This window comes from Oryza glaberrima, chromosome 8, assembly GCF_000147395.1.
Source record: "Oryza glaberrima chromosome 8, OglaRS2, whole genome shotgun sequence".
Taxonomy (NCBI): Eukaryota; Viridiplantae; Streptophyta; class Magnoliopsida; order Poales; family Poaceae; genus Oryza; species Oryza glaberrima.
Genome location: NC_068333.1, coordinates 16,627,123 through 16,648,848, shown reverse-complemented (window position 1 = coordinate 16,648,848; position 21,726 = coordinate 16,627,123). Strand labels below are relative to the sequence as shown.

Below are 21,726 nucleotides of genomic sequence, written 5' to 3'. Positions count from 1 at the left end.
TGTTGTGCAATCCTTTTTTTTTTCTTTTACTGTATAGAGGTAATGTATTGTATTTGTATATTTTATCAACACCAGGTGTGGTGTTATTTTTGTAACCCTTCTGATATGGCTGTAGAAATGAAACAGTTCTGTACAAGATTTGTGATTTTCATTGCCAGTCCTGACAAAAGCTGAACCAAGCACACCTCGCTGCGAGGACCAAACATGTCTTTTCGATTGCCCAAGCAAAAGATAAAGATAGAACTAAACAAACTTTAAAATATGATCGTTAGAACAGCCACACCCGGCACAACCTTTCGAAGAACATTTGTGTTGTACGATCCTCCATGAGCGTACAAATAGCTTTAGCCCAAAAGGAAGGCTACATGTCGTGCTGCAGCAGCTCGTTCACTGTCTGAGCAAGGTTAGGCTCGCTCCTGATGCTCTCGATCCATCTCGCGCTGATACGGACCCTCTCGAGGCTCTGCTTCAGTGCACGCTCGAACGATGGTTTGGTTTTACCGGCGAAGAACTCAGAAACTTCAGCAGCCTTCTCCTCTGTGGTGAACTGATCATGCAGAGAAAACGGCGAATTTAGCAGCAGAGCAAGGAGAACAATGAAGCAAAAAGTGGTCGGTGACTTCGCGTACCCGTGAAACAGTAGATTTGACGAAGTCCGATATGAGTGAACTTGATGGCCAGGTCTTCAAGACATGATCCCAGTTTTCCTGCATCATGCACAGATGGGCTCATGGTCATAAAAGTACAACTTACTCTGAACTCCTAATCAGACTTGCTAAAAATAACAGAACTTATTAATGTAACTTCTTCGTTTAGCTCATTATTACTGCCTCTGTCCCATAATAATTGTATTTATAGGATTTGAATTTGTCCCAAAATAGTTATCACAACGGAATACTAATGGTCTCATTAATCATTTCTTATTCAAATTTCTCTCTATTTTACCTTCAACTACCCTCCCACTCTTACCTATATACCATTTAATAAGGGGTATCATAGTCTTTCTTCTTAAATCTTAATATATGCTAAACAACCTAGAATTACAATTATTTTGGGGGCGGAGGTAGTATCAAATAGTGTGTTATGCAGGCAGCATCTCTTCTATAAAGTGGAAAAATGTGTTCTATTGTTATTCATACGCTACAAGCTTGGATTTCCCTCGAATAGCAGAGAGCTATGCAGAATTGTGGACTCGTGAATGGGTTTGGAGATTTAAATCTCATGGAGGTGATCATCAAAATTTTTTTAGATAATGGAATAAGTTTCCCAGCCATTGGTAAGGGCACAAAGCTCATTAGCAGCATACTCCTATTTGGTGCAACTGCATAAACAGCTTCAGTTCATCTGTCAGAACAGCTTTCCTATGATGTACTGTATCTCAGTAAAACCTTTTGCTTTTTTGTTTTCTGGTTGGCTAAAAGAGCAGGACCAATGATATTTGGTAAAATAGATTGATTGCGCCAGTTTTGGGTGAAGAGACCTAATCGTGCAAAGTGTGAACAGGGAGGGAACATCATTCAATTGCAGTAACTTGGATATTGGCACGGACGGTGCAAAGGAAGTTTTGATAATTTCATCTTCCCTATTTCATCTGTTTTAGTTCCATCGTTAACTTTAACAAATTATTTGTTCTTGTATTGAGATAGACACCTAGTATGCATTGGCATTTGGCAGAAAAATTGAACTTTGAACCCCTCACAACAGTAAAAAAATATATATATTGAGCACCACATACAGTGCTTATGTTTTTTCTTTCAAAAATATCAGAAATGTGTGCGTTGTTTATCAGATAACTATAATAATCCACTTTAGGTACCCTGCAACTATAATAACATACCTTCAACCAGGCCCATGCAACTTCTCGTCCTTCTAAGCTGATACCACCAAGGACATAAAATGCATCTTGATTCCGTACCTAACAAGCAAGAGAGAGATTAGATTGGCTTCTGTACCAATGGTGTATAATGGTTCTCATTCTACCATTTACTATCTGGAATCATTTGTTCAGAATAAGTAAAATATAAATGATTCAGAGGGTTAACCTCATCAGTAAGCATGAAGTTTAGTGCCTCAAGAACAATATCCTTATCCAGGCATGAAGACAATGAACCTAAAACAGAAGAAACGTTACTTTCCAGGACAACTCATCAGAAAATTCCTGCTGTCGCTTAAGCTAGACGGTTGGAATGCACAAACCTAAGATGCGTGACTTCTCCTGAGCTTCAGCTGTTTCTCTGTAGATTTTCAGGAGGGCATCATAACCAGCTCTGCTGGAGGTAGTAACAGTCCGCATCACAGCAAGATATGAAGCCTGCAGACCAATGCATATCAGTATGCTAGATATCATAGAGGTAACACTGCAGTAGTATGTTAAGCAAAAGCCTGAACCTTTCTAGTGTCTGGGGGAAGAATGTTAGTTTTGCGGTCTTTTATGAAGATATGGAACCGCCTAACTCCCTCATTTATAGTCTCATCATGTCCAAGTTTGACAAGGGCAATCAAGAGCAATGATCTAAGCATTACATCAAGATGGCTCTCGCCCTCCTTGGGATCCCAGCCTAGTGTTCTGATATTTAGAAGTACAAGAAGGATTTCAATATGATCATAGAAAGAAAACAGCAGGAATATAGTAAACAGAAGTTTATTAACAGAAACAAATTCACCAGTGGCATGAGCCAACTCAGAAGTAAATATACAAATGCACATAAATGATAATATCCAGATTCGTGAAATCCAGATAAACATGATGATGAAAATGGTAAAACATTAAGTTTGTTAGCATACTTGGCAGCTGATAGAAGAAGATTGATCAAAAGCTGTTTGATATCTCTGGACAATTCAGGAGTAGCATCAACTGATATTTTATCAATGCCTAAGCATACCTGTCAAAAAGGATGCATGTATTTAATATTGAGAACAATAGTTGATACCATAGAATCAATCAAAGATACAAGGTATATGATTTCATTGGAGGTGGCGAAAGGTTTACTTACAGAGGTTACATGTGAAAGCACAGTGTAATCAGACTCATTGCGATAAGCATTCAGCAGGCGAAGCAAGGATGTCAGTGTTTGCTTGCGAGCCACAGAAAGGGAGTATGAATCTTCCACAATACCTGCAGCAAAATATTGTGTTTCTGTTGTCAAAATCTTGACAAGGATATATTATACGAGTAGTATTGAAAATTCATCTTGTCATTACCAATCTTATCCATTAAAGAGAGCTTATTGGCTTTGATTGCCTTTTCAAGTCCAGCTGCAAGTTCATCATCATACTTCACTCTATAAAATCCAGTTTGGTCAACGTTCAATTTGATCCAACAGTTTTCACCCTTCTCTCCTCCGGCATTTTGGGAGGCAGTGAGGTCTATATGGACCTTATCAGTCTTGCCCTTCAAGAGAAACTTTTTCTGTGCATCATATGAGCCACAACATGATGTTATAGGAACAATCCACAAGCCTGGACCAGAGGATCCGTCCGATAGAAACTGTGCCTGTAATAGAACAGAGACTTCAGTAAGCTCCTCTTTTTGCAATATGAAAGCACTGATATGGGCCAGAAGAACGAAATTTTCTAGTTCCAATACTTCGAAATCTATAATTTTGCCAGTTATTGGATGCATTTGAGAAAAAAAATACAACCATACACTTGTGAATAAAGACATCAGCAGACCATACATGAATAACGAAAGAAAACATGAAACACAAAGCACACTATGATATTCTCATCTCCAGTTATTATGGTTCTGAGTTTCTGATCAAGGTGACATACATGTTGTCCTAAAAGTGTGTATGAGGAAAGGTGAGGTCCTCTAGACAACTATGAGAAGTTAAAAACAAAAGAAACAAACTAATATAAGATTAGATGTATGAATAAAAGTAGAGGTTCTGGAAAGAAGCGATCCTGAACAAGTGACTAGTGCAGCTAAAACTTAGACATATACCACCTCAAATCCAAATAAAAGTCATTTTAGTCTTTTACTCTTTTCAATCTCTCTTAAGTGCAAGTTACTGTAGAATTTTTGAGGCAGTTTTCTCTTTTTTCCCTCCATTCTCTTTCTACTTGAAAGCTACTACTATTATGAATAAATGGATCGTGTTTTTAATGGAATAAATGAAGGGAACAACACCATTTTGCTACTTCCTTAGTTCTTGGGAATAAGGCCAAAAAGACTTAGATTTCAGATTGGACGAAGCATAAGGCAATGGAATAAGGCAAGGTCGATGGATACATATATTCAGTTCTTCATGTATGTTGGTATAACATGAGAATGAGAAATCTGCCAGAAAACCTGTTCAAGGTGCAAATCATGTCCATCTAGTTTTGCATAAATAACAGGGTATCCTTGTTGCTTAGTCCATGTAGTCATCAAATCCTTAACAGGTTCCCCAGATTCCTCCTCAAGAACAGCCCATAGATCTTCTGTTTTGGCATTCGAGTAAGCATACTTCTTTATATATGATGCCAAAGCTTTCTGAAAGAGTAAAAAATTCACAAAATCAGCACCTGCCGAAGACTAATAAATTGTGATAATAAATACAAAGTCAATAACATGACACAATCTCATAGAAAGTCAACAATATGCTAATATGGGTACTAAAATTCTAAACGTTGTTACCGAGTATTCAAAAGAAATGATGTAATTGTAAAATTATGAATATCTTTTCTTTATTTATTTTTCCTGTAAAGAGACTCTTATCTTGGGTATAGTAAAGCTGGATCAATCTTCATACTTTGGTCTAAAAACTTATGAATATCTTTCATGAAAAAATCACTCACACCATTGTTTATATATCTCAACTATATATTCTACAGCCTTTGGTAAAAGTTGATATGACTTGTTGACCGCATGCATTCTATGATATCACCTTCTTTACTGGAAAGAATAAACAAAAACTAAAAAAGAAAAATCCAAACTCAAGATATTCTTCAGCAGATTCACCACAGATTTGCAAAATGACCAGAAACAAAGTCAAAGCAAACAATTACGATGCCCTTTATTATTTTTGGTCAACAAAATTTTCTTAATCAATCTGAGTTAAATGCAATCTGGACTTCTGTAGAGCCATCTAGCGCTGAGTTGTTTATGAAGAATATAAATATAACATGCGTGGATAAGAGTGTCAATTCAAGAGCGCTGATATACTAGCAGCAGGAGATGCTGGAGGCTGGACCATTGCAGAAAACAAGATTTTGGTAAATTCATTCAAGGAGAAAGAAGAACAGGATTTAACCTGAAAACGCTCTGCACCAAGGTAACTTTGCAGCATGCGAATGACGGAAGCACCCTTATCATAGCTTATGGAATCAAAAATTGCATCAATTTCAGAGGCATGGTTTATGTCAACCTGAACGAACATACCAAATAGCCAGATTAACAACTGGGACAAAGGTGCTAACTCTGTGAAGACAGAAATAGTAAAACATGCATGGCAGCATATTGACATATTTGAGTTTCTACCCAAAAAAAAATCTAATTTCTAAGCATCAACACCTGAATAAATTAAGCAAAGATTTATAAAAATATCAAAAATTGGTTGTTTTGTATGACTAGTCAGTATTAGGGATGAAAACAGAGCAGATAGTTCCCGTCCGCTCCGGAGAAAAACGAATACGGATACCTTTCGGATCGGATAATTCTTGGATAGTTCGGATACGGATACGAATACGAATATGGTATCGGGGTTTCTATCGGATACGGATAATAATTCAGATATCCGCAGAAGCCATGAGGCATACCCCGTTTCTTTATCTTTTTAGATTTTAAGAGTAGTTCATCTCTTAACACTAGTCCACACTATTAATATTATTTAAATTTTTAAAAATATTTATAAATTATACTACATTTTATATAAAATGAGCTAATTATATATGTTGATATTTGTTTCTATTAGAAGTTGAGTTGGCTTACGTGTTCCGAGAAAAAATTTGTTTCCGTATTCGTGTCCGATCATGTTCGATTCTTATTTGTATTCGAGATAATCCGTATTTGTTTCTGTATTCGAGCTATCCGTATTCGTTTCCGTATCCAGCAAAAAAATATGAAAACGAATATGGTATGAGCATTATCTGTCCATATCCGCTCTGTTTTCATCCCTAGTCAGTATGCATGCACAATTTGTATCCTTGTTAATTCACTTATCTTACTGCTTTCATGTACTTCCATATCTGTAATGCATATTTGTGCAGCATCAAAATATTATGTTTCTTATCCATCAGTGACTTCGCCAAAGCATACTGAAGAAAATTACCTCAATAGGATGAGACTCTGCAAGTGCATCCAGTCTGAGACCAGAGGTTGTCTCATCAAGAAATTGTGTCCAGTTATTCCATTCTGGAAATAATGCTTCCACAGCCAAATAACTCACCTGTTGAAACATATGGAATAATTAGCCGGTAAGATACACAACAATTGGACAATATTTCTAATTTCTCAAACAATAGTTTTCAGATTGAATACCCAGGAAGCAAAACCCTCATTTAGCCACAAGTGAGTCCACCACTCCATGGTTACAAGATTGCCAAACCATTGATGAGCCAATTCATGTGCAACAGTGATTGCAACCTAAAGAGAACAGATGTTAATTTTTCTTTCTTTCTTTCTTTTTTAAAAATAGCAGTTTACCTGGCCAAAACTACACATGAGGATTCAAGTGCGAGACTAACTCTCCAATAGTAAATGAAACAAATGAAATTGATAAAGATAAATATAGGCATAACCTGTTGTTTATTGGATGCTGAGGATAACAGCTCATCATAAAGTAAAGCTGTTTCTCGGTAAGTGACCAACCCATAGTTCTCCATAGCTCCAGCAGCAAAATCAGGAATAGCAACCATATCCAACTTCGGTAGCGGGTAAGGAGTGGCAAAATAACTGATAAAAGAACATTATTAGTTATTGTAGTGAAATAGGCACCATCCATGGTATTCTGCCTCATCTTTAGAAATAAAGCTTAGAAGCAAGACTATGTCGGAAGCTTACTCTTTGAATAAATCCAGTGACTTCACTGCAACATCTAGTGCAAACTTTCCTTGGTTACTCTTGCCAACTTGAGTATACACACGAACTTTGGTGCCTACATTAAATTAACAAAAGCCAATGAAAAAATGTGTAAAGACCAGGCAAAGAAGGGACATATCATATAGTTTGAATGAAAGAGAGCAAACAATGGAGACAGAAACTGAAATTCTACCTTCTAATGTTGAGCCCTCTATGTAATCAAATAAACCAACAACTATAGCCACTAGATAAGTTGACATAAGTGGCGATTCCTCATAATAGACGGTCTTGAGAGGTCCATGAACTGTCTCCTTAATTACTGGCATGTTGGACAGTGCTACCAACTCTGATGGAACTTCCAGTGTTAGCTTGAACTTAGCCTAAACCAGAAATAACCAGACAAGAGGTAATGTTATTTTAGATAATTGATCCAACCTTCCAAATTCTACAGAGCAAGGAGCCAAGGACCATGAAAATATGAGTAGTTAAGACCTGTGTAAAAACTAGAAGTGCAAACTGAATTTTTCTTTCATTACAATATTTTCCTGTCTGAATTACATCAAAACACTCCTAGGGAAACAACATTGTAGCATGTTAAACACCTTAAATGCAGGTTCATCCCAGCATGGAAAACATCGTCTTGCATCAGCAGCTTCGAACTGTGTAACTGCCATATTTCTTGACTCCCCCTTGTACTCATACTTGCTGCAATCAAACACGGAAACACCACCCACAATGCATTAAAAACATATCACAAGGATATAAAGAAAGTACAACCGGTGCACTCCAAACTACACTGATTATGTAATGTATACAGCTTTGTTACAAAAATGAAGATAAAATCCAAACATGGAGGTCCTGGATAATATATACAGTATTTATACATCACACTCCAATCATGAATCTTGGTGACACAAAGACAGGACAGGAGTAAACTAAGACTTACAAATGGTATATAGCACAGGAAGGTACTAGTTACATCAAATTGTGGCAATTTCAAATAAAAATGGAAATAAATATCCCAAAAACTATGTTTGTTATCCAAGCCCTATAATATTACAACATGCCAAAAAAATCATAATCAAAACTACATTATTAAGATGGATATACATATGCTAATGCTCTATAGGGCCTCGTGAACAGTGGGTGCTAGGCTGCGAGTTATGGATGGTGTTATGGTAGTATGGAGAGCAGCATACTCTACCAATAGCGTATAGTGTGTGTTTTGAAGACAAGATCAGGATCCTAGGCAGACACAAATGGTTCAATAAGTTTAATGAAGAGTGTTTCAGGATTAACAAAGAGTGGATGGTCGATCATTATAAGATAAGATTGTAGATTCAAGCTCACATCCTAAAGATCCTGAGATCTTAGTCACTTTCTAGGACATTACCAAATAAGATATAGATACTATCCATTGTCTTAGCACATCAAGCATGGCAACAATTTTTGAACCGGTACACCTAGCCCTTGTTGTTAAAGTTCATGTGCCAATGCTATTGATTGCTTCCAAACACACACTTGCAGTTTCCATCAAGTCACTGCTCGAAGCCTAGTTACTCATAACAACGAATAGCAGCTTCGGACCTCATCTAGTAGGTGTGAACCCCCCATGGTTCATAGGTATTCAAGTGGATACCCAAGATATTTGAAAACAATGCGTTATATCATAAAGCTTATCTTATTGTACTGGTTTAAAGCTTTCTTATTATATATCATGTCGAGGGTTCGATTCCTGCATCCTCAATTCTTTTTTCTCCTCTCTTTATTAGGTATTCAATTTTTTTGTCTTCTGTTTGTTAGGATTTCAATAGCTTGTAGTAATTGTTTGTTAGAATTTCAATAGCTTGTAGTAATACTAGTGTTAGGTGTCTTGGACTCTTCCATACATCCTATGTAGTATGTAATATTTTTCTTATTTCCTCAAGTTTCAATCGGTCGTCTCCAGCACGAAGAATAGATATTCTTAAGTCTTCTTTTTTAACTAATATTGGAGTAAGAATTTGAACCAATTATACATTTTCAGAAAAGTAGCCTCCAAACCAAAAAATTCTCCAAATTCATGTAAATCATCCAAACTATGGAAAACTATTTACTCATTTTTAATGGCATATCAAAAATGATTTTTCATAGATATCGTGACATTGTTCTCTAAAACTCGATTCTCTATCTAGAAATCCCACGTCCGCGACTACCATCTAATAAACCAGAACTGCAAGCTGTTGCTGCTGGAATGCCTCTTCGCACCTCATGTGAACGAGAGACTAGCAACAATCACCAGTTATCTGTAACTGAAAGAGGTGGCAACGATACCTCCTGTAGAAGCCTCTCATCTGATCGTTGAGCGTCCCGGTGAAGTCCATCTTGAGCACGCCCTCGCCGATCGGCAGATCCTGGCCGAACCCGATGACCACGATCTCGTCCTCCTCGAACTGCACCACCTCGGAAGGCACCAAATCCTACAAAACCCCATCATACAACGATTGAGCGACCCTGAAACGAACACACGGCAACAACGCAAACAGACACGGATGGTTAACGGGGGAGGCGGTGCGCGCGTGCCTGGAAGCGGACGGAGGATCCGTCGACGGCGAGCTCGGCGGCGTTGAGGACGAGGAATCGGGTCGGGGCGGAGACGGCGACGGCGACGGCGGCGGAGCCGGAGAAGGCGCAGGCGGCGAGGTCGGGGCGGAGGCGGAGGTCGTAGCTGAGCGGGGAGGCGCACCGCGGGAGCCGCGCCTGGCCCCGGAACTGCTCCGGCGAGGCCGCCATTTGCGGCGGGGGCGGCGGCGGTGTGGCGGTGCGGCGGCGGGAGTTGCGACGGCGAGTGGGGGAGTAGAGTAGTGGGGAAGGGAGGGAGGGAAGAAGACGATTATGCCCCTCGCCGCCGGCTAAAAAGGAAGGGAACTCTTGTTCGGTTGCTTCCGGGCCAGGATAAGCACCTTGGGCCCGCCACGTGTACAGAGCCTGAATAGGTTTAGGGCCTTTTGGCCCGGACCCAGAGGGAACCTTGGGCACTGTTTTAAAAGCCTGAGATCCTTAATACTCCGACCCCGTATGATAGGGTTTTAAACTCCAACTCCAGCAAGAGCTAACTCCTATATAAACTGAGGTGGGTATGAAAGTATTTGGCTAGATTAGTCAGCTCCACTCCACCACGTTCCTTGTAGGCATTTCGTCGAACACATGGTTGGCATCGCCTTGCTACTGTTGTCGCTGCCGCCACCCACGCGTCGCCCTACAGCGGCCGCGGCTGTTGCCGCTGTCGCTCGCCCGCTGCCACCATTGTCACCACTGCCCGTGCACCACCTCGGCCACCACAACCTGTGCGCCACCATGGCTCGCGCGCCTCCCGTGCACCACCATCGCCCGCGCGCCCGCTGACGCCGCCGCCGCCCGTGGCTCTCACGCGCCGCGCCGTTCCACCATCGCCTGCCGCCGCCGACGTTGACGCCGTCGTCCGTCGCTGGCTCGTTGCTGACTGCTGTAGGGAGGGAGGAAGATGGGGAGAGAGAATGGGAGGAGAGGAGATATGAAGGGGTAGTTCAGTGGTATTTTTGTGTAAATACATTAAAATTTTAAAGGGTAGTGGGTCTTTTGGGTGGAGTGGAGCTGTCGAGCAGCAAAAATCCAGCTCCACCCTCATAAATCCAGCTCCACCCCCATAGTTGATTTTTTAGGAGTAGCTCTACCAGCTCCACTTCCAAAAATGGAGGATCTGGACTGTTTGGCGCAACTCCGGCTCTAGATAAGTTGGAGTTGGGAGCTGGAACTATACCAAACGGGGCCTCCCTCTGTTTCATTATAAGTCGTTTGACTTTTTTTAGTTAGATTTATTTTTTTAGTTAGACTTATTTAAGTTTGCAAGTTTAAAAATAAAGTAACATTTTCAATACAAAACAAACATTATATCAAAATATATTCAGTGTTAAATTTAATGAAACTAATTTTATGTTGAAGATGTTGAAAATGCTACTTTATTTTTCTATTAACTTGGTCGTACTTAAAGAAGTTTGATTAAGAAAAAAAATTAAATGACATATAATATGAAACAAAGGGAATAGTTTATTTTCTAATTTTTGAGATATTAAATCAGAATGTGGATAAGAGTTTAGACGGTTTGGGGAAAATGAAAACTATTATTGATCATAAAATTACATGGACTTTTTCTATAAACTTGAAAAATAGTTTCCGATTCACCAAACTAATTCTTATCTATTTCTGAAGGAATAAAAAAAATACTAGAATTCTTAATTTTTCAAAAATGTTCTCATTGAAACAATCAAAAATTAAGAATAGGTTTTGTTGGTTAAAGTAAAAAATTTTCATATAATTTTTTATTGCATATGCTACTACATTTTTTTTCATGTAAGTTTGAGTACTTTTTCGTATTATTTTGTAAATATAAATCAAGTATAAATTTATAAAATTATTTCATGTTTAGGATAGAAAAATCAATTTTAAGATGGAACTTTGTTTAAATATGGAAATTAAATGATGATAGCGATGAGAGCTGTTATATTTTTCATCAACGAATGAGAAAGGTAACTGAAATTTTACAAATGACCTGAAATCTAAACCCTCCCTGCTTAAATGACAATATTATATCAAGACAAGATTTTTAATGGTGTGTTTCGGTTTGCCGCTTATCAAATTATTTTGACAGGGTAATAAATGAAACTTGCCATATAGTATTATCCAACTAGGCTCCAAAGCATTGCAACTGAGGATCCCTCAAGTGTGTTGCATGTTTTCTTTGTAGCATGAGAATTATGCACAAATAAATATCAGGACGGTTCACATTGACCCTACAAGATAGGTTTGATTTAGTTCCCAAAATTCTTTTTCCCAAAAACATCACATCTAATCTTTGAACACATGCATGGAGCATGAAATATAGATAAAAACAAAAACTAATTGCACAATTTGCATGGAAATAGCGAGACGAATCTTTTGAGCCTAATTAGTCCATGATTAGCCATAAGTGCTACAGTAATCCACATGTGCTAATGATGGCTTAATTAGGCTCAAAAGATTCGTCTCGCAGTTTCCAGGCGAGTTACGAAATTAGTTTTTTCATTCGACTCCGAAAACCCCTTTCGACATCCGGTCAAACATCTGATGTAACACCCAAAAATTTTCTTTTCGCGAACTAAACAAGGCCATAGCTCAGTTCATCACTCGTGAAAAAAACATATATTTATTTTTAGTGTTAAAAATGAGGGATGTAATTAAAGGAGCTCTTTCTTCTCAAATACGCAAGAAAGCTGGCATATTATTGCATCAGAAAAGGAGAAAACATAATACACGACAGACTCAACGCATCACGAACGCACCACAAACAAAAAGAAAAAAAGATTACACCCTAAACTAACAATAGGATCTTTGACACCAAAGATCAAAGATGGCTTCTTCTTGATCCACCAGTTACCAAGCACAACATCAATTATTTTTTTATGGGAATTACTGTTATGTATTTGTCCAACAGTATGGCATTTAAAAAAAATATTTACATCATACAAAAGGACATGAAAACCGTAGAAAAAAATTACAAAGATTGTAATCAATCAAGAACATTGAATCACCAACCAAAGAAAGAAATCAAAGCATTGACTGAGCCCTTGACTACAATGTAGTAACTTCTACATTTGTTAGAGTTTATTCTTTTAACTCTCTCGTTTTAATTCAACCTGTAACAGTCTCTCATGTACTCTTAATTTGGATGTAAAGGAGGTACACAACTTAATTCTTTAAAAATTAATATTGATTACCACCAAGTTTAACCCCCTATAGCATCAATGCAGTAGCTTTGTTAGAGTTAATTCTTGTAACTTTCTTGTTTTAATTCACCCTGTAAATAGTCTCTCATGTATGGCTATATATATTTTAAAGTTTGCATGCAATTGACAGTAAGAATTATCTCATTCCATCTCTCGCTCTCCCAGTTCTTTATACTTTTTCATGCCTGGTATCTTATGAATCATATATAGGTTGTTATCATTATAAGACAATTTTCATTAATGGAATAGATAGCCAGGTAGGTTTTCTTGCTAGCTAGTAGTACTACAGAAGGAAAAATAAAATGATGCTATTCTTAGCTGAATGAGACTTTCACTCTTATCCTCACAACAGCATGCCCAAATCCATACACTATCCTAATTATAGAGCTCAATTTTAGCTTGTATATATCCATAGAACTCAATTTTAGTTTGTATATATCCATACTACTTGAAATTGGTTTTGTTGTCCACAAGAGTCAAGGCTCACAGAAATCTCACCACAGATAATCTTGTAGTTTCTTGAGAAAGGCAAGCTAGCTAAGCTCCCATTCGCTCTGCATTTGAATCTTTGATTTGAGAAGCTTCATATCTCCATTTCATGAAAACATGACTGGTGTGTTAATTCCAAGCTAATATTGTGAACATTGCATCATGTTCTCTGTCAATGCAGATGGAAGCTGCAGATGTAGCCAAGGAACATCACAAGGAGGAGAAAAAGGACAAGGTAAACATTCTTCTGGTTTTTTGAAAAAAAAATTGTTGACAGGATAAGACTTATTCTCACTCATGATTGTGTGAGAATCATAAGAAATGACAGTCGAACTAGGAGAGTTCTCACAATAATACAAGATAATAAATACTAGTCTTCAAAACCAAAAAGAAAGGTGATACTATATTTGATGCTTACAACAAGAAATTCTCAAACAATCACACTTTAGTCACACAACCATGTAACATTGCTCACCAAACTCTGACGAACATCTGCACTCCTTTTTGCATGGCAATTATAAATCATCATCATCAAGGAACACGCCAAAGAGGCGAAACCGGAGAAGGAGAAGAAGGAGAAGAAAGAGAAGAACGGCGAAGAGGCGGCGAAACCGGCCAAGGAGAAGAAGGAGAAGAAAGAGAAGAAGGAGAAGGGCAAGGAGAAGAAGGAGAAGGTGGAGGAGACGACGGACGTGGCCAAGCTGCGAGCCAAGCTGGAGAAGCTGGACGCCAAGATCGACGACCTCAAGGCCAAGAAGCAGGAGATCGTGGCCCGACTCGTCCAGCTCGAGGAGGGTGCGACGGCAAATGCTGCTGCTGCAGATGCGGCACCACCTGCCAGCGGCTGAGGAGGAGGTGTTCTGGGATTCTTAGGCAGTTCTTGCAATTGGACAAGAGGAGAAATTACAAACATTTTCAGACATTTGCAGGATTTGCAGCTAGTGACGATCTGTTTCTGAATGGAAGCTTTGGTACAGAAATTTTTGCCTTCTTACGATGATGATGGTCTCAAGTCGTCTTTGCTGAAGACCATGGCGCCATTGAGTGTTGCTTGTATGATATGATCAGGAAGTGAAATTTATAGCGCAAATGAGTTTCATTTGCAAGATGGTGTTGGAGATTATGTATGTGTTACGATAATTTTACGACAAGATCGATTTAAATTTTCTAAAAGAATCAATTACTACAGAAATGTGCTCCTATACCTAATTTCTCTCGAAATTTATATCATTGTTTCTGCATGTCCTGTAAACAATTACTAGCAGAGTACCAGTAGAGCTGAAGAAGTGAAGAAATGCTTTTTTTTTTCCCTCTTGAGTTCGTGCCATCCGTTGAAAAACAAACAGGAAAAGGCGAATAATCTTAAGCACAGTTTCACGATTTTCAATGCAGAAATTCCAGATTCCCATCTCCAAACCTCTGAGCATCACCAACAGTCCACCAATAATCTATCCCTTAAACTGAAAATAGGAGGTGAAAAAACCCCTTCCTCCAAGAGATACCTAAATTGAATCCTAAAAACTAAAAGTGGGCCCTTCTGTTAAACTACCAACATAAATTCTATTTTTTTTAGAAATTGTTAACCTTAGTTTTTTTTAGAAATTGTTAAACTACCAATAGAAATTCTAGTTTTTTTAGAAATTCGCGTGGAAGGAGGGGATTAGGAGTCGTTCTCTCGCCCTCAAATACACGTACCGAGAAAATTGGAGATGGGAACTCCAAAACTCCAAAACATCCAGAGCTCTTTTGGGAATCTGTTGGACCAGTTTTTTTTTTAACCAAAATCCCAAAAAAATAGGATTGGGGATGGAATAGATAGACTGTTGGTGATGCTCTAAGGCATTGAACTGGCAGAGAAAAAAAGTATGGTACTCCCTCCGTTTGAAATACTTAGGCCAAAGGAAATTCATAAAAAATTTAAGGATTTTATTCCTATAGAAATTTTTCCTATATATCCCTTTGAATCAAAAGAATAAATCCTATAAAACCATATGAAATTTCTATGAAATGCCTCTTCCCAGACAAGTTTTAGAGAAAATTTAACATAAGGTAGAATCTCATGGAAAGAATCCTTTTAAGTCTTTATTTCTCCTTAAATTCTTGTGTTTTTCCTAATGTAGAACCTCATGGAAAGAATCCTTTAAGTCTTTATTTCTCCTTAAATTCTTGTGTTTTTCATGTGACTTAATCAAATGGCCATTCCTATCTTATACTGTATTTTACAATCATCTGTTTTACACTTGTTAGAATCATATGGTTTTTTTTTATTCCTCCGTTTTTTCATTCATGTAATTTAAAGGGGCCCTTTTAGTTGTAGATTTGTTCTGTCTTAACCATCAACTTTTAAAAATTTGTATAGATTAACAACATGTGAATTATATTTTATGAAAGCATTTTTCATATAGTAAATAAAAAACATAAACCTTATGATGTTAAACGAATTTTTAAAAATTAATGGTCAAAGCTACAAAAAAGTGTAACTTAGGACAAAGCAGCAAGAACGACAGGTAATCTCAAAACGGAGGGAGTATTTGATATTTCTCCACAAGCAGTATTGAACTCTAGCATTCTGGAAATCATCATGACATCACATAATAAGATGGGACATTACTTAAGGTCACTAACATCAATATGCAAATAATTCCAAACAGCCCGGTAACATTTAGGAATTATTTACAGAAACATGCAATTCAAGAAGTATATTGACACTCGTCTAGGGAAATAACCTCAGGAATTACTATGAACAAACGGTACTGAAGCACGCGTGCATGTGATACTTACAATAGAACTTCTTTTGCCTAAGTTTTTATCTCACAAAATATCGAATACGTAGATAAGGTATTACTGCAGACTTTCGTAATGCCCAAGAAATCCAGAACATCCATTCCCTGCCATCCTCTTAGATCAATTTGGCCTGGAGCTGACCATCTCTTATCTGCGCAGCGATATCTTTGACGGCACCTGGCCCGTGAGGGATGAACACCGAAGAGGACTTGGATGAGGCTCCTATCTCCTTCATGGTGTCGAAGTATTGCGTAACCAGAACCATATCCATGACATCCTTGGCAGAGGTCCCAGGCACGTTCTCGGAGAAGGCAAGAACACTGTCTCTCAGCCCATCCACTATAGCCTGACGCTGCCTTGCGATACCCAGACCAGCCAAGTACTTGGATTCTGCATCTCCTTCAGCTCTCTTGATCTGAAGAATCTTCTCTGCTTCAGCTTTCTCATTGGCTGCCACCCTCAGCCTAGCAGCTGTATCATCAAGTAACAGCAGTTAAAACTATGTTGCCGTCCAGCACATTTACAACCATACAGCTCATCTTTAGAAAAACACCAGACCAACCAAACATATATGTTGCAGGCCCTTAAAAAGCACGAAATATTTACTGGACTAGTTGATCAACACATTTTTTGTTGCACACAATGTAATAAATAGGTTGCAGTTACATGTGCCTGTGTTACTTATGACTGTTATGGTGCAAGTATTCACGAAGTTAATATTCATATATGTACATCTATATATAACTTTTCAGTGTTCCATCTATATATAACTTCCAGTGTTACTGTGTTGAAAGCCTAAAAATATTTGTGGCAACAATTTTCAGTGTTTCAGTATAAAACTTGAATAAAACTAGACAATATAAACATGGTTTTTGTTTCTCGGAAAGATAATTTAACATTTTCATGTCTAAACAGAAGAAAATTGTTTCCAATGCAAGCTCAAATGTCAAGCATAAACACCAAGCCAAATAATGTCTGAAGAAATGGAATGAATTGATGTTTTAATTAATAATTACCTGCGTTGATTTCATTCATTGCTCTCTTAACATGCTCATCTGGTTCGATATCAACAATCAGAGTTTGTACAATCTCATAACCATACATTGACATTGCCTACAGAGTATATACTAGGTCAGTATAAAACTCCATTATGCTCTAGATGACCACCAATTATTGAACACAAACCTTTTCAAGCTCATCTTCCACAGCTTTTGCGATCTCATTCTTCTGCTCAAATGCATCATCCAAGTTCATCTTTGGAACACTAGCCCTGATCACTGCGAGGAAGAAAGTTCTGTTAGCATTGAACAATAGAGGCAAAACATAGATAAGGTAATCAGAAGAGTATGAACTGCAAATGCATCGGATGCATGAATGTTCACAGCATACATGAACCTTACCATCAAAAACATACGACTGGATTTGCTCCCTGGTGTTGCTAAGCCTGTAAAAGGCATCTGATGCCTTCTCAGCAAGAGCACGGTATTGCACAGATGCCACAACATTGACAAAAACATTGTCCTGCAGATATCCACAAAATGGTATACATCGTCAGAGAGCTCAGAAAAGGTGGGTTTATTCTTTGATGCATCATGCATTAGTGTAAGTGAAGAATGAGGAAAACAGAGATAAGTGCACATAGCCATCATCAGTATGATATCATAAAGGAGTAAACGAATGGAACAAAATGCAAGAATTTTGAGAACCATTTTTTATCATGCCTGACAATTGCTCCAGACACTTGCCATGAAATATAAAAGAAACCAGAGTTAAGAAAATAAACTGGGGAAACCTTAGTCTTTGTTTCACAACGGACGTCCAGCTGCTGCACACGCAAGGAAAGATATCCAGCGATCTGCTTCCCTATGCACCAGGGTAAAAAGTGGCATCCAGGCTCAAGAACCTCATCAAACTTCCCAAAGGACTCCTTGATGGCTACTGTCGATTGATCTACTTGTACCAAACCGAGTGCTTGACCCATGGCTTATCTAGAAAGGAAGAAATGCAGAATTACAAATGGTGCCATATGCTAACGAAACAACTAACAACTGAATGTTTTGCCATAATCTTGCTTATACTCCGTTGGTGTTAATTTCTCCAATGGAAATTCATATTTCAAGTTTTTAGTACATACAAACAGAAACAAAAGATATGAACTAAAAAAGATAAAGCCATGGCTACAAATGAAGATGAATGAATGTATGTCAGGACAATAGATTGCCCAACGCATCCCAAATGAAAAGTCAAGCAATTGCAATTTCAGATAATTAGACCAAACAGTGTTGCAAAAAATATGTATATCTTGTTGAAAAGCATATCATGATAACACATTACTCAAACTTATACTGTGTAATCATTCCCTGAAAAATGCCTAAGATTACTACATCACAGGCTCACAGAAGTCAACAGGGTAATAGATGTAGCCATACAAAAGAAAAGAAAACAATTCACCATAGAAATGCAGTAATGAAAAAGAATGACGCAAAAGAAAACATATACGTGCCGATCAACTTAGTGCTGATAGCCTGATAGGATAAATCTGCTTCGGGATGTTCTTGCCCACTAAAGACTACAGATAAGCCAAATATATCATATAAATAGTTAAAGCTAAAGATTATGCTAATCCTGAGGACTTGGGGGAATGATTATACTTTTGATTAAATGCCAGCGCAAGCCACTCTGGCGATGCAAATAGGCCAAAGCACAGACGAATCAAACAAGACACTTGCCATGCAATTATTGTTTGATAAAAGTCAAGCGCTCTCACCCACAGGGCTCTATCCGACGAGGCGACAACTAAGAAAATCACAATCTTTAGCGAGTAGCATTCATCTGCGTCATAACTAAACACAATACAGCCACTTGGATACAGTTGTTGGGAATTATTATTTTTTTAGCTGAGGTGGGTACAGTTCGACGTTAACCTCCATCTCATGGACTAGTCTAGCAAAAAGAAGACGTGCTTGACTTGACTGAAAAAAAAAACCTCCTGAAATTTCCAAGCAGTGTGTGGACAAAGCTGGAACAGCACACCATCGAATTTTACCCCCACTCGCAAAGCGCAAGCCCTAAATCTGTCCGCACAGAAAGTGTAAAAAACCAAGAACTCAAACCGCGTCCAAGAACCAACCGCAATTCCCAGGCAAAACTCAAGGAAAAGGACCGGAGAATCGACGAAATTACCCACCACCCGATTCCAACATCCCCCTCCCCCCTCCGAGAAATTATCCGCCCAATCTCCTCCACGAGAGCTAAATCCGCCCCCAAAATAAAAAAAAAGAAAAAATCTAGAGGAAACCCCAAGAAACAAACGCTCGCCAAGAAATTCCAAGAAATCGAGGTCGGGGCTCGGGCTGGGCGCCCGCCGAAGGGGAGAGAGGCTGGAGAGGAGCGGGGTAGGGCTTACCTCGAGGAAATCTCCGGCGGCGGCGGATGGGACGGGATCGTCGGAGCGGCGACGGTTGCCTCGGCCCCTCCCCAAAAAAAAAAGAATCTTTTTTTTTTTTTGGGTGTATAAAGGAAGGGGATGGAAGTATAGAAGTGAGGAGGGCAAATTCTGAAAATCGTGGGGCTTCCGCCGCTGCTTATCAAGTATAAACCGTCCCTGTTTTTTTGCGCCTATCCGCAAGCATATGCCAAAATTAATACTCCCTCCATCCAAAACGAGAACTGCTTCTAATACTAATCTATGTTGATATTTATGAGACGGATGGAGTACGTCACAAATAAAAAAACTAAAATTACAGCTCTATCCATATGATTAGTCATCAAAGCATTTTCTCGATCAATAGGACAAATACTCACTTCGTCAAAAAAAAAAAAATCAACCTAGTATTAGATTAGTTGTTTCCTAGTATAACGTATCTGGATATATTTTTGTTTAGATTAGTTGTACTAAAACGTCACATTTAATACTATATTGATTTTTTTAGATGAAGGGAGTATATGCTAGATGACACATTCGCAGGTGTACGCATGCGCATATGTATTTGCTCGGAAAAAAATTAACTTCCTTTATTATTCTAAAATATAAGTATCGGTAGAGTTTTGATATTTATACCGTAATATATTTTTTAAAATATATATTCTAATTAATGGAAATCTATATATTTCCCGCCACTAAGATGTTGGGAAAGAATTAAACGACTAAAATAACTATAAAACAGAATATTTTCTCTCTACCTTTCGTTTCGCTAAAGAAACTAAAAACGCTTAAAGTTTGAAACGGATGATGTATTAGGTAAAGTCGTCAATCTATATAATCATAGTATCTTCCAATGCCAATCTACATACTGTAGTCAACAATCATGCGGATAAGACGAGTTTGGTGCCAAAAGGAAGTTGCGGGTCAGAGGGCACCGGATCACAGAGAAAATTAATTGGACTCCAACTGGAAAATTAATTGGACTCCAACTGGATAGGAGTTGTTGACTAGGAGGTGTTTAGATACACAGCTGTAAACTATATTAGGTATAGGGTGTTTAGACACTAATAAAAAAACTAACTACAGAATCCGCCAGTAAACCGCAAGACAAATTTGTTAAGCCTAATAATCCATCATTACCAAATGTTTACTGTAGCACCGCATTGTCAAATCATAAAGCAATTATGTTTAAAAGATTCGTCTCGCAAATTAGCCGTAATCTGTGTAATTAGTTATTTTTTAGCCCATATTTAATATTTTATGCAGGTGTTCAAACGTTCGATGTGATAGGATGAAAAATTTTGAGATGAGATCTAAACATGGCCTAAAGACGTTTCCTAATTCTTACTCCCTCCGTCCCTAAAAAGACAACCACCCCTCCTAATACAACGAATCTAGACAACCCTCTTTCCAGATTCATGGAACTAGGGGTGAAAACGGAGCGGATTCGGATGGATAGTGGTCATACCATATCCTATACTATTTTTTTAAAGCGGGTGCAGATGACGTGCAGATGCGGATACGGAGCGGATTATTTCGGATGTTGGATTCGGTGCGGACTCGGTTCGGAAATGAAATAAAATTGACGGATGTTAAGTTTATATTCAATCCATACAACAAGAAGGCAGGAATACAATGAGCAGCAATACGATGGCAAAACAACATCTGAATATGATCTCAACTCTCTAAGAAAATACAGCCAAAAGACATCCATAATATAAACAACCATGCTAGTTTCTGCAGCTGCTGCTGCTTTTGTACCTCTTTTTCTAGGTGCCATTTTTAGAGTCCTAATGAAATGAATGAAATTAATCAAACTAGATGTTGCTACTGACTTAGTTTTCCTAAAACAAAGCTCATCTCTAAATTTCTAAATCCCAAAATTGAAAATTCAAATTAGACAAAGAACACAATACCTGATTTGGAGCCAGCGGGATGGCAGGGATGGCAATGGGGGACAGCAGGCTGCAGGCAACGGTGGACAGGGGCTGGAGGAGACGGCGTCACGGTGCTGTGGCGGTGGCGGCTAGCGATGGGGAGTCAGGGCAGTCGACGGTGGAGGAGGAGGAGGCGTCGCGGCGCGGGACTGGCAGTTGATCGACAGTGGACGGGCCTGTGGCGGCGCCGGCGCGTGTGAGTGGTAGAGCCGAAGGGATCGATCGAAGGGATAGGGTAGGGATAGCTGGATAGGAAGATCGGGGATTAGGTCAACAAAAATGGGCTAGATGGGCCGGCCGATGTAAAATGGG

General features: G+C 38.6%; 3 protein-coding genes across 4 annotated transcripts; 1 reads left to right on the top strand and 2 right to left on the bottom strand.

Annotated features, from left to right (window-relative positions):
• Nucleotides 1-126: 126 nt before the first annotated feature.
• LOC127782664 (aminopeptidase M1-B) lies at nucleotides 127-9,869 on the bottom strand. Its single transcript, XM_052309931.1, has 19 exons — nucleotides 9,563-9,869; nucleotides 9,314-9,459; nucleotides 7,603-7,705; nucleotides 7,194-7,380; nucleotides 6,983-7,076; nucleotides 6,721-6,874; nucleotides 6,461-6,565; nucleotides 6,252-6,368; nucleotides 5,235-5,348; nucleotides 4,292-4,474; nucleotides 3,202-3,493; nucleotides 2,994-3,115; nucleotides 2,785-2,882; nucleotides 2,389-2,566; nucleotides 2,197-2,311; nucleotides 2,043-2,110; nucleotides 1,838-1,915; nucleotides 630-707; nucleotides 127-547 (listed from the first exon to the last, which is right to left on the bottom strand). The coding sequence occupies exons 1-19, from the start codon at nucleotides 9,770-9,772 to the stop codon at nucleotides 362-364; spliced, it is 2,628 nt and encodes an 875-aa protein (XP_052165891.1). The 5' UTR covers nucleotides 9,773-9,869; the 3' UTR covers nucleotides 127-361.
• A 3,353-nt stretch (nucleotides 9,870-13,222) lies between these two features.
• LOC127782668 (protein PXR1-like) lies at nucleotides 13,223-14,449 on the top strand. The gene is made up of 3 exons (XM_052309936.1): nucleotides 13,223-13,308; nucleotides 13,451-13,504; nucleotides 13,806-14,449. Exons 2-3 carry the CDS (start codon nucleotides 13,451-13,453, stop codon nucleotides 14,115-14,117), a joined length of 366 nt encoding a protein of 121 aa, XP_052165896.1. The 5' UTR covers nucleotides 13,223-13,308; the 3' UTR covers nucleotides 14,118-14,449.
• Nucleotides 14,450-15,836: 1,387 nt separating this feature from the next.
• Nucleotides 15,837-19,694, bottom strand: LOC127782665 (hypersensitive-induced response protein 1). Of its 2 annotated transcripts, none has more exons than XM_052309932.1 (6): nucleotides 19,460-19,694; nucleotides 17,846-18,041; nucleotides 17,454-17,574; nucleotides 17,239-17,330; nucleotides 17,070-17,166; nucleotides 15,837-16,524 (listed from the first exon to the last, which is right to left on the bottom strand). In XM_052309932.1, exons 2-6 carry the CDS (start codon nucleotides 18,032-18,034, stop codon nucleotides 16,169-16,171), a joined length of 855 nt encoding a protein of 284 aa, XP_052165892.1. In that variant the 5' UTR covers nucleotides 18,035-18,041; nucleotides 19,460-19,694; the 3' UTR covers nucleotides 15,837-16,168. The 2 variants fall into 2 exon arrangements, with proteins under 2 accessions (XP_052165892.1, XP_052165893.1); XM_052309933.1 differs by lacking the exon at nucleotides 19,460-19,694 and adding an exon at nucleotides 18,557-18,683.
• Between the last annotated feature and the right edge of the window lie 2,032 nt (nucleotides 19,695-21,726).

Excerpts from the sequence above, each read along its gene's own strand:
- LOC127782664 (XM_052309931.1), bottom strand. The coding sequence starts at position 9,772 with ATGGCGGCCTCGCCGGAGCAGTTCCGGGGCCAGGCGCGGCTCCCGCGG. Across the intron at positions 7,706-9,313 it reads ATGAGAGGCTTCTACAGGAG|CAAGTATGAGTACAAGGGGG; the intron begins GTATCGTTGCCA and ends GTTTGATTGCAG. Across the intron at positions 2,567-2,784 it reads CTTCTTCTATCAGCTGCCAA|AACACTAGGCTGGGATCCCA; the intron begins GTATGCTAACAA and ends TCTAAATATCAG.
- LOC127782668 (XM_052309936.1), top strand. The coding sequence starts at position 13,451 with ATGGAAGCTGCAGATGTAGCCAAGGAACATCACAAGGAGGAGAAAAAG. Across the intron at positions 13,505-13,805 it reads AGGAGGAGAAAAAGGACAAG|GAACACGCCAAAGAGGCGAA; the intron begins GTAAACATTCTT and ends ATCATCATCAAG.
- LOC127782665 (XM_052309932.1), bottom strand. The coding sequence starts at position 18,034 with ATGGGTCAAGCACTCGGTTTGGTACAAGTAGATCAATCGACAGTAGCC. Across the intron at positions 17,331-17,453 it reads CCAGTCGTATGTTTTTGATG|TGATCAGGGCTAGTGTTCCA; the intron begins GTAAGGTTCATG and ends TCTTCCTCGCAG. Across the intron at positions 16,525-17,069 it reads AATGAATGAAATCAACGCAG|CTGCTAGGCTGAGGGTGGCA; the intron begins GTAATTATTAAT and ends TTGATGATACAG.